Consider the following 18,672-nt stretch of genomic DNA (forward strand, 5'->3'; position numbering starts at 1 on the left):
CTGTTCAGGTTAAGCAGCATAGATCCACATATATAACACTTACAATATAAAAATGTGAAAGAAAAAAAACAATATGTACAATATTGTTCAAAATAGATTCAATGGATTTTATAAAGAGCTACTCTAGTACAGTTAAAAGTGAGGTTGGATCATCAGTACTTCAATCAGGAGGTGAGGGGTAGACACATTTGATGGCCTGTGCATACTGAGTCGGTTCGTTTTTGTTCTATGAATCAGTAAACAGACTTTGACCCCAAGTCTTGCTGAATCTCTACCATCCATAAACAAAGCCATATAACAAGATGATTTTTGGTAAACAGTTATCTCATAGCTGTTAACAAGTATATAAAGTCTAATGAAGTGTGCTGTAAAAACAATTTGTAGAAGAGTGTTTAATTGTATTTGATACGCGGATATGAAGGATGGTAGATAAGCGGCATACTTTTAAATGGAAATGTGTGTACATATACACACACAAAAACACCACCAACAACAAAATACAAAAATTAAAGTAGCAACAAAAACTCAGCTGTATCACAGAATATATAGAATATATATATATATAGTTCTTTTCCCCTCTTTTTCAGATCGTCCTGCATTAGTCAGTCCCTTGTTCTTGTTGGATTTTGTACGTCTTGAATTTTTTTCTTCTGTCAACCACAGATCATTATTTCTTTTCAACCTTCCTTCATGTCCACTGTCTCAGTCCTCTCATTACAGCAAAAGAAGGTCACAAATTCACCAAATTTGCATTGATTGGAAGGCTCCACTGGAATATAATTACCAATATTTTGACAATTAGGGTTTCAGAGTTCAGGTATATTTACTTGTTTACTGTTACTTTATTGGCATCATTTAGGTCATTATTAAACATAGTCAGCACTATTACAGTCCAATTAAAAAACATAAAATGTGTTAATCCAAAATGCTGCAGCAAGAGTACTGACAGGGACTAGAAGGAGAGAGCATATTTCTCCTGTTTTGGCTTCCCTTCATTGGCTTCCTGTTAAATCCAGAATTGAATTCAAAATCCTGCTCCTCACATACGAGGTCTTAAATAATCAGGCCCCATCTTATCTTAATGACCTTGTAGTACCATATCACCCTATTAGAGCACTTCGCTCTCGCTCTGCAGGCCTACTTGTTGTTCCTAGAGTATTTAAAAGTAGAATGGGAGGCAGAGCCTTCAGTTTTCAGGCCCCTCTTCTGTGGAACCAGCTTCCAGTTTGGATTCGGGAGACAGAAACTATCTCTACTTTTAAGATTAGGCTTAAAACTTTCCTTTTTGCTAAAGCATATAGTTAGGGCTGGACCAGGTGACCCTGAATCCTCCCTTAGTTATGCTGCAATAGACGTAGGCTGCCGGGGGATTCCCATGATGCATTGAGTTTTTCCTTTCCAGTCACCTTTCTCACTCACTATGTATTAATAGACCTCTCTGCATTGAATCATATCTGTTATTAACCTCTGTCTCTCTTCCACAGCATGTCTTTTATCCTGTCTTCCTTCTCTCACCCCAACCGGTCGCAGCAGATGGCCGCCCCTCCCTGAGCCTGGTTCTGCCGGAGGTTTCTTCCTGTTAAAAGGGAGTTTTTCCTTCCCACTGTCGCCAAAGTGCTTGCTCATAGGGGGTCATATGATTGTTGGGTTTTTCTCTGTATCTATGAAGCGCCTTGAGGCGACTTTTGTTGTGATTTGGCGCTATATAAATAAAATTGAATTGAATTGAATTGAATTATGTGTTAAATGGCTTCTCAAATTTGATTATTCATTAACTGAAGGAGCCAGAATTGCGTTCTAACCAATTTAACCCCTAGGTTTTATCACTTAGATAACATTTAATAGGTGATTACCCACAATCAGAAGATAACAAAGACAATATTTCCTCATATTTCTAATGCAAACCCCCAGCATTTATACACTGTTATTTTATGTTTCTGAAGGCATATATTGGGTCCCTATTTTTAAATCAAATAAAATTGGATTTTTTTAAAATTAAATTAAATTAAATTAAATTAAATTAAATTAAAGGACCCTTTAAAAACAAACACTACCTGATAGAATAGTGAGAACTGAGGGAGATTAAACCTTTTTGTATGCTATATATGAGAAAAAGACACTGTGGAAAATGGTTCTCCTACAGCTTCTTGCTAAATGTGGTGAAGTTGTTTTTTCTTTATCACCCTAAAACAATGCGTTAGTGGATGAGTGAAATAGTCACTATTAACCAAAGACAGCCTAAACAAGATTTACTTTTCTTGTTTTGTGTCCTAGAGGTAGCGAGATATACACCATACTCAAAACTGTATGTGACATTAATATGTTGTCATCCATCTTCAGCAGAGATTCCTTCACTGTCTCAAAAGCCATATTGAAGTTCCTCTTTTGGGGGCAGTTATTTTAAAGTGTTCAGTTAACTTTTCAGTTATCATAAACACCCTGCATAAAATATCCAGTCAATGCAGCACTGGAAATTATCTGCTACTTAGAAACTGTTACTATCTTTGTGCTCATTCCAGTTCAGTACAGCTGGATGCTGAAAAAGTGGAAACTTTACCAATGGTTTTTTTTTTTTTGATAAACAGTAAGAAGACACATTTTAAAGTTCTGTTAGAAGAAGCGGTTCAGAGTGAAATAACAGATTTAAAGTTAAAAGAAATGGGGGGAGTGTTTGCGGCTGGCCCAAACTTAGCCCATGGGGTCTGGCACACACACACACACACCTACACACACACACCTACACACACACACACACACACACACACACACACACACACACACACACCGAAAGTAACCTAAAACGTGACCTTGCCCTGATGTGGGCAGGCCTGTCACAGGATTGGCAGCAGCCTATAGGATTTGGTGCTTTTTGTATTGAAAAATATGTAACTATGTGCAATTTTACACAGTACGTGTAATGTGCATATAGTTAACATAGTTTTTTTATTGTTGTTACCACAGGTGATCCTTATTATTAACCACGGCAGATTCCAGTTATTCACTAATGCGCTATTACATGGTGAATAAGAAATAGTCATAATAAATAAAATTAAAAATTAGAAATGATTATGTCATCAGTTAAAGGTCACTAATATAAGCAAATTTGAACACAGAAAATTAGTTGAAATTGGTTATTGATGCTTAAAGAAAGAGCACTGCAGCTGCAAGTTAAAAATATACTGCATGGAAAATGAAGCAGTCAGAAATTTTTAATGTTTATATTTACTGTAAACAAATTATAATTTTGCTTAGGGCTCCATGGAGGATTTTGCCAGACCTGAAATAATATCACTATTGAATCATAACTCAATTTTGCCCAAAACTAAAGACAAAATATTATTTACTTAATATGAAATGAACACTTCTGAATTCTTGGCATTGAGTCAAATAGACAAACACTGCATACTTCACTGAGTTAATACAAAAATTATTATCCATGATTTTTACTTCTGTGTCTATTCTCATTCATCCTGGTCATAGAATATCTACAGTTTTGAAGTCTTTGATGGTGTTGATCAACAACACATTTAAGCAAAACAGAAAATTATTGTTAGAAAGTTAGACTCACCTCTCATAGGTCACATGAAACTGTAATATTTTTACCTTTCCCTCTTCTTAAGATTCCAGTGGAGGACATTAAATTTGCATAATTTCAAATATAATGTGATGGTTTGCAGATGGGGCTAAAATTATAACAATATCATAAATATGTATGGAAAAAACTTAAGTTGGGAGCCAAGTTACTGCATAAAAAAACAAATTTTTCTATTGTTTTTCTAATTTTGTGAAACAACTTTTTGATTTACTGATATCTCAGAGTTCTAGCATATGTTCCTTTTCTAAACTCTGTGAGCTTTAATATGTACAAAGTACTCATTAAGATAAGAAATCATTTTTATTGTCACTGTTACAGGAACACTGGAAAATAGTTTAGCAGCTGTTCAGGTTAAGCAGCATAGATCCACATATATAACACTTACAATATAAAAATGTGAAAGAAAAAAAACAATATGTACAATATTGTTCAAAATAGATTCAATGGATTTTATAAAGAGCTACTCTAGTACAGTTAAAAGTGAGGTTGGATCATCAGTACTTCAATCAGGAGGTGAGGGGTAGACACATTTGATGGCCTGTGCATACTGAGTCGGTTCGTTTTTGTTCTATGAATCAGTAAACAGACTTTGACCCCAAGTCTTGCTGAATCTCTACCATCCATAAACAAAGCCATATAACAAGATGATTTTTGGTAAACAGTTATCTCATAGCTGTTAACAAGTATATAAAGTCTAATGAAGTGTGCTGTAAAAACAATGTGTAGAAGAGTGTTTAATTGTATTTGATACGCAGATATGAAGGATGGGTAGATAAGTGGCATACTTTTAAATGGAAATGGAAGAATGTTCCAGTTAGACTTTAATGACCTGATTTAATTGGAGACTCATAGTTTTCTAAGCTAGGCAAACTTTGTTTTTATTTCTGTGATACTGCTGAGTTTTTGTTCCTACTTTTATTTTCTCGTTGGTGGTGTTTTTGTGTGTGTACATATACACACACAAAAACACCACCAACAACAAAATACAAAAATTAAAGTAGCAACAAAAACTCAGCTGTATCACAGAATATATAGAATATATATATATATAGTTCTTTTCCCCTCTTTTTCAGATCGTCCTGCATTAGTCAGTCCCTTGTTCTTGTTGGATTTTGTACGTCTTGAATTTTTTTCTTCTGTCAACCACAGATCATTATTTCTTTTCAACCTTCCTTCATGTCCACTGTCTCAGTCCTCTCATTACAGCAAAAGAAGGTCACAAATTCACCAAATTTGCATTGATTGGAAGGCTCCACTGGAATATAATTACCAATATTTTGACAATTAGGGTTTCAGAGTTCAGGTATATTTACTTGTTTACTGTTACTTTATTGGCATCATTTAGGTCGTTATTAAACATAGTCAGCACTATTACAGTCCAATTAAAAACATAAAATGTGTTATGTGTTAAATGGCTTCTCAAATTTGATTATTCATTAACTGAAGGAGCCAGAATTGCGTTCTAACCAATTTAACCCCTAGGTTTTATCACTTAGATAACATTTAATAGGTGATTACCCACAATCAGAAGATAACAAAGACAATATTTCCTCATATTTCTAATGCAAACCCCCAGCATTTATACACTGTTATTTTATGTTTCTGAAGGCATATATTGGGTCCCTATTTTTAAATCAAATAAAATTGGAATTTTTTAAATTACATTTAAATTAAATTAAAGGACCCTTTAAAACCTACTGACTACCTTCAGTTTTTACTAAACAAACACTACCTGATAGAATAGTGAGAACTGAGGGAGATTAAACCTTTTTGTATGCTATATATGAGAAAAAGACACTGTGGAAAATGGTTCTCCTACAGCTTCTTGCTAAATGTGGCGAAGTTGTTTTTACAGGTTTGCTACTGCAGAATTAAATACTGCAGGAAAGAACTGAACAGCCTCCTACAGTGCAGGCCTTTGCATTTAAAGAGTCAGCACTAAAAAGTAACTGCACAAAATCTAAAACATACCCCTGAGTTTTTTTCCACAACTATTTAATACACCTAATTTCTTGTGATGTGTTTTTTTTTCTTCATTTGATTTGGAACTTAATTTAGAAATTTTGCTGGTACTATGTAGCTAAATAAGGAGGATGAGGCACAGCAGTCCAAGAAGAGAGTGAAGAAGAGCTGAAGGAAAGTGTAATTACTGTTGTTTAAAAATAGGGGGAGGGGATAGCTCAGTAGGTAGAGCGTTCGCCCCCATGATCGCAAGGTTGGGTGTTCAAAACCACCGAACGGCTATCCTGAGCAAGGTACCATCGCTACACACTGCTGCCCGGGGGCTGGATTGGTGGCTGCCCACTGCTTCACTGAGTGAATGGGTTAAATGCAGAGAGTAATTTCCCTACAGGGGATAAATAAAGTATATAAAAAAAAATTACTAATTTCTGTACCAAAAGATGCCAGGTCCCAGTAGTTGCCAGGATTATAGTCCCGTGGTACTGATTTTCCATGTCATAAAGACTCTGGAAAGAGTCATCCTTGACCAGCTTCGACCTATGGTCAGACTAGATCTTGTCCACCTTCAGTTTGCTGACTCGGAGTTGAAGATGCCAACATCTACCTGCTCAATCATGTCTACGCCTATCTGGACCAGCTGTGAGTGTCATGTTTTTTTACTTTTCCAGTGGATTCAATGATTGGATGCTTCAGTGGGGGTGATGAGACAAAGTATTGTGTGGTGGACTCCTTGACAGAAAAGTGTCAAATGGTGGAAGCTCAATCATCTGTAGCTTAATGTGACAAACACAAGGAAATGATTGTGGTCTTTAGGAGGACCAGGAAACCAGTGACATATGTTTCAATCCAGGTAGTCGAGTGGAGTGTAAAGTGGAGGACTACAAATCCCTCGAATTACACACTGACAATAAACTCGACCTGGGTTATAAACACAGCTGCATTGTAGAGGAAGGGTCAGACCCATCTCCATTTTCTGATGCAGCTGAGGTTGTTCAACATCTGTTGGAGAATCCTCAGCATTTTCTATGAGTCTGTTATGGCCAGTGCCATACTTTATGCTGTTGCTGAGGGCTGAGGATTGTGGATGCAACTCACTTAACTGATTCACAAGGCCAGTAACATTGTGGACTCTGTGTCAGAATAGCAGATGTTGCCTAAGTTATCAAAATGCACCACTGAACAACACAGGAAATTGCTTGTGTAGAATCGAATGTCATCATTGGAACCAACAAGTCTTTGTAAACCAAACGTAGATTGAATTTTGAGTTTCCGCATCTCACATTTTCTTAATGCTTCTATTCCTTCTTTTAACTTCATTTTTTTTGGTTACTGCCAAGTCAAGGCCAGAAGTTTCTGGGACAGAGCAATAGTCATGATCCACCGTAGGACTACATTTCATAGGCTGCTCATCTTCTGCTGCTGGGTTGGCTGGCTCAGGTCTTCGTAGCTGAATGGAATAATTATTCTACTAAAATACTACTGAGGCATCTCTGTTATTTAGCTTCCTTTTCCTTTCAGATGTTTTTGGCTGAATGATCTGTAGTGTGTTGTGTGACTCCGCAGCAAACCTCTAAGAGGAAAACTCCTACGAATACATATTCAGTTAAGTCAGCTGCAAAACTAGTCCACAGTAATGCTCTGTACCACAGTCCATCACCCAACGGAAACCAGTCTGACTTGTTGCCAGCTATGCAGACCAAGCTCTTGCAATGGTTATATAAGGATCGAATCACACGTAGTAATGGGCCAGACACCCCATACTCCCGAAGCACTTCCCATAAGACACTCAAATATTTGAGAGCAGGTATTTATGTTTTTTGTATTTATATACATATGAAAAATGTCTCTTTTCTGTATATAGCAAATATTTTTAAATAGTATAAATTACTCAATTTGTTTTATATCTATACTGTTTTACTATCATTTTATTATTCTATCTGTAATTTACTTTTTCTTACTGAACCTTGTGCTACTGTAAGATGACTTTTCCCCATTCTGGAATTAATAAAGTCATGGGATGTAAAATGTCTTAATTGTTGCAGGTGGAGTAGTGGTGTGGAGGGGGTAGGCGGTTTGGGTGAGCAGAGATCAATCCAGACAGGGGTGATCCAAGGAATCCAAGTAGCCGAGGCAAGGAGGCAGGCAGGTGAGTGAAGTGAGCATGAGCTATGACCGAGAAGCTGCTGAGAAGACCACAAACTAATGAAGGTGAGTATTGTTAAGGTTTGAGTGGATCAGGTGGATTACTGAAGGATTACTGAAAGCAGACAGAACACAAGGTAAGCAGAGATTATTGCTATGATAAATTACACAAGAGCTGTGGCAGCCTACACTAACACAGGTTAGCTGAAGATCTGGCGAAGAGTAGTTGCAAGCGCTGGTCTTAAGTATCAGCAGCTTGATTGCCAACAGGTGTGGTTGGCACACTGGAATGCGGTGACTCTTCCTAGAGGTGGAACCACCGGCTCTATGGAAAAATACATGCACTCACCCGGACCATGACATTACTAAAGTAAAAAAAAAAAAGGTTACACTACGTTTATATAGTTAAACAGTAGCAACAGTATCTTCAATGGCATTATTAGGCAACTTTGCTTTATTTCAGATTAGCTAGTCTTTGGCTAGTACAAATAAAAAGTCAAAAAGATTTTTTTGTTGTTAGAAAAGATGATATCCCTCTATAATAAATAAATTTAAAAAAAATGTTTTTTTAATTTATATAGCACCTTTCTAGAAAGAATCACAAAGTGCTGCACATAAGATAACAAGACATAAAAGGTAAAACAGACAATATAAAACAGGCAAAAATTAAGCAAGAGCAATTTTAAAAAGGTGAGTTTTGAGCTGTTTTGTTTTTTTTTTTCTTTTTTCTTAAACTACTGAGTCCACAGTTCTTAAGGTTTGGGGGAGAGAGTTCCAAAGTCTAGGGGCCACAGTGGCAAAAGCTCTATCACCCTTAGTTCTCATCTTAGTATGTTGTATAGCAAGTAAGCCCTGATCAGATTATCTCAGGGACCTGCCAGTGACATAGGGCTGTAGAAGATCAGAGATGTAAGCTGTTGCCAGTCCGTGCAAAGGACCTTAAAATGGACTCTAAATTTGATATGAAGCCAGTGTAACTGAAATAACAAGGGAATGTGAACATGTGAATGTTTGGAGGATTTGGTCAGAAGCCTAGCTGCAGTGTTTTGCACAACCTGCAGATGATCCAGGGAACCTTTGCTTAGACACATGAACATTGAGTTACAATAGTCCAAGCGTGAACAAATAAATGCATGTATAGCAATCTCCAGTTCAGAGCGAGATAAAATAGGGCTTAACTTAGCCACATTTCTTAAATGATAAAAACAAGACCGAACCAGAGAATTCACATGACCATCCAATGTGAGAGTCGAGTCAAAAGTGACACCTAAATTCCTGATAGAGGACTTAACATACACTGAGAGAGGACCAAGGGCTTTCACTAACTGGGGTAAAAATCTGTCAGGAGAGCATACAAGGATTTCAGTTTTCCCCTTGTTGAGTTGGAGGAAATTTACAGCCATCCAACGTTTGATAGAATCTAAGCAGTCATTCAGAAGCTGGAGCTTAGATAAATCTTGGGGCTTAAAAGAAATGTACAACTGAATGTCATCAGCATAACAGTGATACGAAATGTCCTCGAAGGAGCCCATTATATGCTGGAGGGGGAGAAGATATATTAAAAACAATAAAGGCCCAAGACTGAACCTTGAGGGACACCATAAGTAAGGGAGATAGAGGATGACCTAAAATCGGAGACCACCACAGAAAAGGATCGGTGATGTAGATATGAGGAGAACCACTCTAAGGCAGTTCCAGATACACCAACCCAGTGTTTAAGCCTTTCAAGGAGGATGTGGTGGTCAGCAATGTCAAAAGCTGATGTGAGGTCCAACATAAGGAGGACAGAGCATTTTCCTGCATCATTACTCTATGAAAGCTGGACTGAAACTTATCAAAAATGCTATGTTTGTCCAGAGCTGCTATGTTGCTTAGCCACAACCTTTTCTAGAAGCTTAGCAATTAACAGTAATTTAGATATTGACCTGTAACTGCTCCAAAGTGAAGGGTCTAGCTTTTTTTTTTTTAAAGTGGGAGAATAGCAGCATTTTTAAAATAAACCGGAACTATACCAGATGCAAGTGAAGAGTTGATTAAAGTGAGCACACATGGACCAATAGACTGGAAGACATTTTTGAATAATGATGCAGGTACAATGTCAAGTGAACAAGAGGATGCTTTCACTGAATGCACTAGTTTTACCAGCTCAGGTAGTGAAACAGGAGAGAAAGTATCCAAGATGACAGGCCGAGATGGGGTAGAGGCAGACATAACAGGTACTGATTGTAAAAAATTAATTCTTACATCATTAATTTTTGCAAGCAGGAAAGAAAGAAAATTTTCACAGTCTTCATCAGAGGAAATATGGGCTGCAGGTAGAGCAGGAGTAACAATGTCACTAATGGTGTTGAATAGCACCTTAGGATTGCCTCTGCTCTTTGTAACCAAGTGTGAGAAATAGACATCCTAAAAGGTCCTTTAGATAGAGGAGGTGAACATTTAGATGAGTTTTCCTCCACCTGTGCACCGCTATACAACAATCACGTTTCAGACAACTGATACTTTCATTTAGCTAAGGACTAGATTTGGAGGCAGAATCTCTCCTCATTTAACCGGACAAATTTAATCTAAAATAGAAAGCCAATAATTATTAAGAGGGTCTGAGGGTTTGGACAGCCTTTTCATGAAGACAATATCAATATGACAAATAAGACTGTCTCAGGTATCTCAGGTAGGAAACACTACCTGAGAAACCTAGGTAACCCATCCTATTCCCTCTTCAACAGTGCAGGGTGCAAGACAGGTTTGGGTCCAATCAATCAAATGACAAGGTCACCATGTCAATGAAAATGTCAAGGTGATCTATGAAAAGCAGTTAGTGACAACAGTGCATTTCTGCACTGTGAATGAACTGCATTTCAGGCTTTTTAATCCAATAAAAATCCAATCCAATAATTTCAACAGAAAGGTTTACACATCAAGTTTAATTTTGTGTGGGTTTTTTTTTTTTGACAAATTTCTGTAAAATTACAGCCATTATTGTGGTAGGCTTTAATACGAACCTGCAGGCTCACATAACCTGGAGAAACAAAAAGAGCAATAAGCACACATATGAATATACCAGACTAACAGTTTCATGATTGAAGTAGCAAATGGAGAGGGAGGAGGAGAGAATGAAAGAAGAAGAGGCAGCTTTGAGCGTAAAGACACAGAATAAATTTAGCCTTGTGTCTTTTTTTCATTCTAGCAGAAGTATGGGACAAATCGCGTTCCTTTGCAAATCAATACGGATACCTCAATACCATTTTCTTCTTTTTGTCTGTGATAAGTTTGCTTTCAGAGCCGTTGCCCAAGAAAGGGGAAGGGTGCATCCGACCTCCTCGGCTGTAATTGGTCCAGCCCAGAGTCGATCATGACCAACTTGCCAATCCACCACCTTTCATTGTTTATACCGTTATAAAAAAAAAACAACAACAACAAAAACATCGGCTCATAAAAACGAAAAATCACCATCGCCCCACTGGGCAAATGTGTACCAGCTGTGGTAGTGAGTTACATTTATATTACAACATTCTGCACTTCTTTTCTCAGTAGTGCATGCAGAGAGTGATTTTTATATACAACCTGAATTCCAGAAAAGGTGGAACATTAGTTAAATTTGAACAAACTGAAAACTAAAAGACTTGTTTGTAGAAGCAGATTTGATTTCAATGGGAGAGACAATACTTTAGGCAATATAATGTGTTTGGTTATTTGGTAATGTTTGAGCACCAGACCAGATCAATATAACACAGGTGGTGCTAGGATTAACTGTTTTAAGAAAAATAAGAAACCCAAGTTTTAGTACTGTACTTGGGGACATTTCAATACAGTATAAATTGCTCTGACACAGAGAAGCTAAAAGAAGAAACTAAAACCCGAATTTCAGAAAAGTTCTTTAAATTTGAACAAAATGAAAACCAAAATGGTGGTATTATATCAGAGTAGAAATGATTGGGACAACAGTCAGTTGATAGACATCCAAACATCATGTGGCCTTCAGATTAGCTTAAGAACATTGCACAGAGAGCTTAATGGAATGGGTTTCCATGGCCCAGCACTATATCCAAAGCCTCATGCAATGCAAGACTATAATGCAAGGTTTTGGATGCTGTAGTGTAGCGCAGCGGTCCCCAACCTTTTTTGCGCCACGGACCGGTTTAATATCAGACAATATTTTCACGGACTGGCCTTTAAGGTGTCGCGAATAAATACAACAAAATGATACGACCAAGACAAAAACTGTGGTATTTTGTAAATATAATAATAAACACAAATTCACTGTGTAATTGTGTAACTTTATTAGCAGCGTCCTCCTGAAATGACCAACAACATTGAGAGTAAGATCCTCCTCTCTGTCCCTTAATGCTCTCTGGTCGCTATGGTAACGCATAAATATTTCTATCAAAATAAGATACACAACTACAACACAGGAAAAGATCCAGGGAAACCGAGTTAACGATAAAAACCCTGAAAACCATAAATTTCACACCCAAGCCTCAACTCTTGCGGCCCGGTACCAAACGACTCACGGACTGGTACTGGTCTGTGGCCCGGGGGTTGGGGACGCTGGTGTAGCGCACGCTTGGCGATGGGCCTTTTCTGTACCAACAAGACTGCACACACCAGTACACAAAGCCAAGCCATGGAGTCAGTGAGTTTGGTGTGGTCCTGACCCAAACCCGACAGAACTCCTTTGGGATGAATTAGAGTGGAGACTGCAAGCCGGGCCTTCTCGTCCAACATCAGTGTCTGAACTTATAAATCCTCTTCTGGAAGAATGCTCAAAAACAAACTTGCCCATTTATGTCCCTCTTTTTGTTTTCTCAACTCTCTGCATCGCGTGGACAAAAATGTTCTTTCCTTCTCCTCTACTCTTTGAATTCTCCATGTGCAAAATAGGTACAGCCTGCAAAACTTTCTCATTAGTTTGATGCACACTGCTAACCATATGAAAAAGGTTAACTTTTTAACACGGTTCCATGTCAAGACTGATATTTTTTACATTATACATGCCTGTATTCAGCTATATTACCATAAAACACTCCTTATTTTACCATTGTTATGCAGACAGTACCCTGTTATGCATATCTAGAAAGATGAAATTCCTGGAAAGCCTTCTCAGAAGAGTTAGATGTTAGATAGCTGCAAAGGTTTGCCAACATCATATAAAACCCTATGGATTAACTCTGGGATGCCACTCAAGTTCATATGCATGTTACTTTACATTACTCTCCAAGTAAAAATTGAGTCTGTGAGTATTGGCACAGAAGTGAAGAAAGTTTTGAAATATGAGGAAATATTGTTTTTGCTATCTTGTGATTGTGGCTATTAAATGTGGTCAAAGTGATAAAACCTAGGGACTTTATCTACTTGTTAACAGCTATTTGATAACTGCTTACCGAAATCATCTTGTTATATGGGTTTTTTTTTTTAAATGGATGATAGGGAATCAGCAAGATTTCGGGTCAAAGTTTGTTTATTGATTAATAAAATAATTAAAAAGAGATTCATAAAATAAAAACAAACAGACTCACTTTTAACAGTACTATAAAATCCACTGGCCCCATTTTGCACTGTATTGCATAAATCATTTTTATTTCTTCCACATTTTTATATTGATTTTGTTATATATATTTTGGATCTATGCTTCTTAACCTGGACAGCTGCTAAACTATTTTTCAGTGTACCTGCAACAGTGGCAATAAAAAGGAGCTTTTATCTTAATTAGTACTTTGTACCTATTAAAGCCCAGAGTTTATAAAGGGAACATATGCTAGAATACATTTAAATATCCATCTAAAAATTAAGTTATCTATTACACATCAGTAAATCAAAAATACAAGTTTGTTTTTTTTTTTTCAAAAAAATATAATAGTGTTTTTATCCAAACAACCCGTTAAGATATCAATCTCGCAGGGAGATGAAGTGTTCTGCCACACAGCATCAGTCAGAAACTACATTTTATTTGTCAACAAGCACACAGCAGTATGTTTGGTCTCTCGTCCTTCATAAGATCACACTGTAGCACATACATATAAATTATAAGAACAGAAACTTTGATTTTCTTATACAGTCATTTGGCTCCTAAAAGAGAGAAAAACTCTTTTATGCTGAATTTTAGGCAGTGCTGGATAAATAGGTCATTAAAAGGTGATTATGCTGCAAGCTGTAAATGTTTTTTATGAGGTTATGGTTTCAACATGACGTCATGCATCACTGAGTGTGGTATTGTAATCCCAGGTATAAATGCTCATAAGATTATTCCCAACCACCACCTCTTAAGAAGAAATTCAGATGAAAGGAAAGAAACCACACTTTCATGTGACCTATAAGAGGTAAGTCTAAACTTAATTTTCTAACAATATTTTTCTGTTTTGCACAAATGTGTTGTTGATCAACACCATCAAAAAGACTTGACAACTCTAGATATCCTGTGACCAGGATGAAAAAGAATATACAGAAGTGAAAATCATGGTTGGTAACCTTTGTATTAACTCAGTGAATTATGCATTCTTTGTCTATCTATTTGACTCATTAACGTCAAAGGATTCAGAAGTGTTATTTTTCATAGCTATATATTAGGTAAATAATATTTTGTCTTTATGTTTATAGAGAAGAGCACAGAGGAACAATCAGATTCATGAATGATGGACACAGAAGACGAGACTCCAGGTACACAGCCATACACATTAATGCAGTTATTGTCAACATTTCTCATTCAAAAGGTATTAGGCATTATGTTTACATGTATGTATTATTCATCTAATGTTTTATGATAGTAATTAGTGTTTGCCATCATGAGAATAATTTAAACAGTTCAAAGAATTAAATGTGAAACGTTTCTTAGTATCATCAACAATCAATTTACTTTTGGTAAAAGAAAAGGTTCCAGGGCCAGTTTAATGTTTTAAAATCAAAGGGAACCTGCTAAAATAGTTGTTTAATAGTTGCACATCTATTAATGAAAAGGAAAACAACAATAAAGAAAATATCCTATAAATTAATTCAGGTAAATTCAGAAATTTAGTATTGTTTTTGGTCATTTTGGTCATCTAAGCCTGTGGCAACAAAACATTGGCTGTCTAATATAAGAGAGCTACACACCACAGTTTGTCCCAGAATTAGTTTCTACTCGACACAACTGTCATGCAGTATTATCACTGTTTACAAAGTTGTGTCACCTGGGAAATTTTAACAGAAAAGCCAGTTGAGTTTAAGTTGTGCTACAGTACATAAAGCAACAGTAACCAAACACCAGTTATGGATTATTAATTTATTAATCCTAACGATTTCATAATTTCTAACTGTGCTTCACTGATATAGTTTCTACGTAATTCTGGTGTGTGCACAAACAGCTGAAGCTAATGATAATGTTAGTTACATTCAAGATACAAAATGCTTGTTAGTATTTTCTTATTGCTACGGGGGCATTTCAATTAAAAAAATAAAATTGTCACTCAGCTCTTCAGTGTGTGCCCAAGAGGCCACACAGGCTTAGAACTGTCTCTTATTATTGATTTATATCCCATTTTATTTTTGAAGAAAAACTCTAAAGCAGCAGAACACATTACAAGGTGTTTAAAGACAAATAACAGGTGATCTAGTTATATAAGTATCTTATGAAACAGGAAAATGGTATATCGATTACATCCTGTCTTTCCTTTATAATCAATTTATGTTTGAAATATTTCATTCACCTGGACAAAATAAAAAACTAAATTATATCTATAGTTAAATAACAAACATATAAAACACAGTTACAGATTTTAGAGTTCTTTTTATAATTGTTGTCTTTAATTTCAACTTCTCTGTTTGTCTTCTTTAGGCCTGTTAAACTTTATCGCTAAACTTGGACTGGAAAAATTTTATCCCAACAAGCTGACTCTGCAACTTCTATTAGAAATCAACAAAAGCAACACATATGATCATCCTGTTCAATCAGTGAAAGAAATACCATGGTGCTTCTTTAGAAGATTGTTTAAAATCAATGCAGAGTGCAGGGACTGTGCACAGGTACTAAATAATAACCATGAGGAGGATCTGTTTGATGATCCATATGACTTTAACTTTTGCCCTACAGATGACACTGACGATAGGTTTAACCCAGTTGACATCATAGTAGCACTTTTCAAATGTGCTGACAGCTTCTTGCAACAGCAAATGACCCTGAAGATGTCAATGTGCCAGTTTTCTGTCCCACTGTTGATGCCTCATAGCAATAACAGTCAGTGTAACCTGATGCTTTGGGCTCTGAGAGACATTGTCAAAGAGTGGCGTCTACATGATTCATGTCAATCAAAAAGCTTTGTTGAAGACAACATTGTTCAAGCAGATATACCACTCTATTCATTTGTGAGGCTGAAAAACTGCAGCCTATCCAAGTCACAGCTTTTGAATTTGATTCTCAGCCGGGGTCAACAGAATCACAATTACTTCATTCACAGAGAAATGGAAGGAGGAGCAATTGAAAAGAAAATTGCCAATGGACTGGTTGAGGTTTGTTGGTACCTGCCCAGTGGAAGAGAAAATCTTGACATTTTTCCAGAGCCAGCTGCTTTCGCTAATTTGCGAGGAGACATTTGTGAGTCGCTCACACAATTCAATTTTCTTTACCAAGTATCAACTGCTGTCTTTGTGTTCCTGGACAAAGTTGAAGAAAATGAGCAGAAGATTTTGCTTTCTCCACCAGATGTGAAAACAAAACTGTTCTTGGTAGTTGATGTCAAAGACAGGAATGCAAAAGAAGACATATTGTCTGTGAAGGTGACAGCAGAAAAATTGGATTTACCGAAACTCAGCATCAAAATTAAACGCTCAAACATGAACGTTGTCGAGTTTTCAAAAAATATTTGTGCAGCTATTAAGACCTCAAATGTAACCACAATGAAAATTATCAACATGTTTGACAAAGCTGTTGAACTTGGTTTGTCTGTGGATGAATGCAGGAGTGAAAACCAAGAAAAGGCAGCTGAAGAGATTATGAGGAACATTGGAGTCCACAATATATCCGACTACAAGAAACAACAACTTCCCCTGCAGGGAGATAACTGGAAGAGGTTGTCACAGCTGGAAAAGGAACAGTGTAGATTAAAAGATTTTGGTGACTCAGGACTGGAAGAGTACAAATGTCAGCTCCAGCAAGAAGTGAAAAAAATTAAAAAGGAGCAAAGTACCTATAAATTGTCCAAAGCAATGAGAACTTTCATCGCTAACTTATCTACAAGCAACAAGGAAAAACAAAACTATTTCCTTAAATGGATGAAACTGAAGCTTGATATACAATCACGGGTAAAGCTCTCCACATTGAGAAAGAAATTTAAAGAAGCGTGTAAGAAGAAAGAGTCCAAACTCATTGCAGACCTGGATCAAGCTTTGCTGGAGAGCTCTTTAGGAATAGAGCATTACATGAGAGAGATGGGGCTGATCTATGAGTTTTCTTTGCACTCACAAAAAACTGCTGGTGAAATAGCTGTTCTGCCAAGTGTTGTAGCTAAAATGCTGCTTGATGGATATCCTTTAGAACTCTTGGATGGAGATGCTTCCAATATTCCAGAGAGATGGGTGGCAGATGTGCTGATGGAGCTTCATAAGAAGGTTGGAGAGAAGAGCAGACTGTTGGTAGTGTCTGTGTTGGGTGTTCAAAGTACAGGGAAATCAACACTCCTCAACACCATGTTTGGTGTGCAGTTTCCTGTCAGCAGTGGCAGATGCACAAAAGGGGCTTATATGGTCTTCCTCAAAGTTGGTGAAGATTTAAAAACTGAGTTGAAATATGACTTTATAGTTCTCATTGATACAGAAGGTCTAAAATCTCCTGACATGGCACAACTAGAAGACAGTTATGAGCACGACAACCAGCTGGCAACCTTTGTCATTGGTCTAAGTGATGTAACCATTATCAACATTGCAATGGAGAACGCAACTGAAATGAAAGATGTCCTACAAATCACAGTGCATGCATTTTTGAGGATGAGGCAAATTGGTAAAAAGCCAGTTTGTCATTTTGTACACCAAAATGTTGCTGGTGTTTCAGCTCATTCCAAGTGCATGACAGAGAGGAAACATCTCTTGGACCAGCTGAATGAAATGACCAGAATTGCAGCTAAAATGGAAAAGCAACCTTCTATTGAAGCATTCACTGATGTGCTGGACTATGACATTGAAAAAAACCAGTGGAACATCCCTGGACTCTGGCATGGAACCCCACCAATGGCACCAGTGAACACAGGTTACAGTGAAGCTGTAGCAGATTTCAAGAAAACTCTTTTGGAAATAATGAAAGATGGCACAGACAGAGAAGCCACACAGATCCCAGATTTTCTTGAATGGATGAAAAGTCTGTGGAGAGCAGTCAAATATGAAAACTTTATCTTTAGTTTCAGAAACACTCTTGTGGCTCATGCTTATGACAACCTTTGCAAAGAGTTTAGTCAATGGGAATGGGAGTTCAGAAAACACATTTTCTCCTGGCAGACAGAAGCAGAGTTAGAAATCTTAAATACTGACAATAATTCAGAAGTTAACACTTGGGAAAAAGTGGTTAATTCCAAAAAATCTCAACTGTCTGACAAAATAGCACACCAACAAAAGCTAATGATGGAGAAACTACGTCACTATTATAAAAGGAAAGACAGAGATGTAAATTTGATAGAGAAATACAAGAATGATTTTTCTAAAAGTATTATTGGCCTTGCCAAAGAAATTCAACAGTCTGTCTGCATTAAACTTGATTGTGCCCTTCAGCTAAAGATCAGCAAAAAGAAGGCTCAAGATATACAGAGAAAATACAGAGATGTGATTGAAGAGCAGGTCATGCGGCTCTTGGGCAACTACAAAAAATCATCTCTGTCAGATGAACAGCTGATCGATGTGTTTGAAAAGATGTGGACAGAAGCAACAATAAATGTGTGTGGTCTGAAAGAGCAAGATATTGCAGGATCAGTCCTGATGCAGTTAAAAAAAAATTTGTTAAACCGGAAATTCAAAAACGA

The 18,672-nt window shown here is 37.0% G+C and overlaps 2 protein-coding genes across 2 annotated transcripts in view; one reads left to right on the forward strand and one right to left on the reverse strand.

The window, feature by feature from the left end:
* The window catches only part of LOC146372024 (uncharacterized), a 43,483-nt gene that overhangs the window by 9,261 nt on the left and 15,550 nt on the right, over positions 1-18,672 (reverse strand). The window lies entirely within an intron of this gene.
* The window catches only part of LOC146372025 (interferon-induced very large GTPase 1-like), a 14,164-nt gene continuing 1,489 nt past the window's right edge, over positions 5,998-18,672 (forward strand). Inside the window, exons 1-4 of the mRNA XM_084953292.1 lie at positions 5,998-6,196; positions 6,408-6,510; positions 7,600-7,703; positions 15,507-18,672. The exon at positions 15,507-18,672 is cut by the window's right edge and continues 1,489 nt beyond it. Coding sequence (XP_084809418.1) covers positions 5,998-6,196; positions 6,408-6,510; positions 7,600-7,703; positions 15,507-18,672 — 3,572 coding nt within the window. The remainder of the gene's footprint in view (positions 6,197-6,407; positions 6,511-7,599; positions 7,704-15,506) is intronic.

This window comes from Perissodus microlepis, chromosome 15 (genome assembly GCF_051167445.1).
Source record: "Perissodus microlepis isolate ML-2025 ecotype Zambia chromosome 15, ASM5116744v1, whole genome shotgun sequence".
Taxonomy (NCBI): Eukaryota; Metazoa; Chordata; class Actinopteri; order Cichliformes; family Cichlidae; genus Perissodus; species Perissodus microlepis.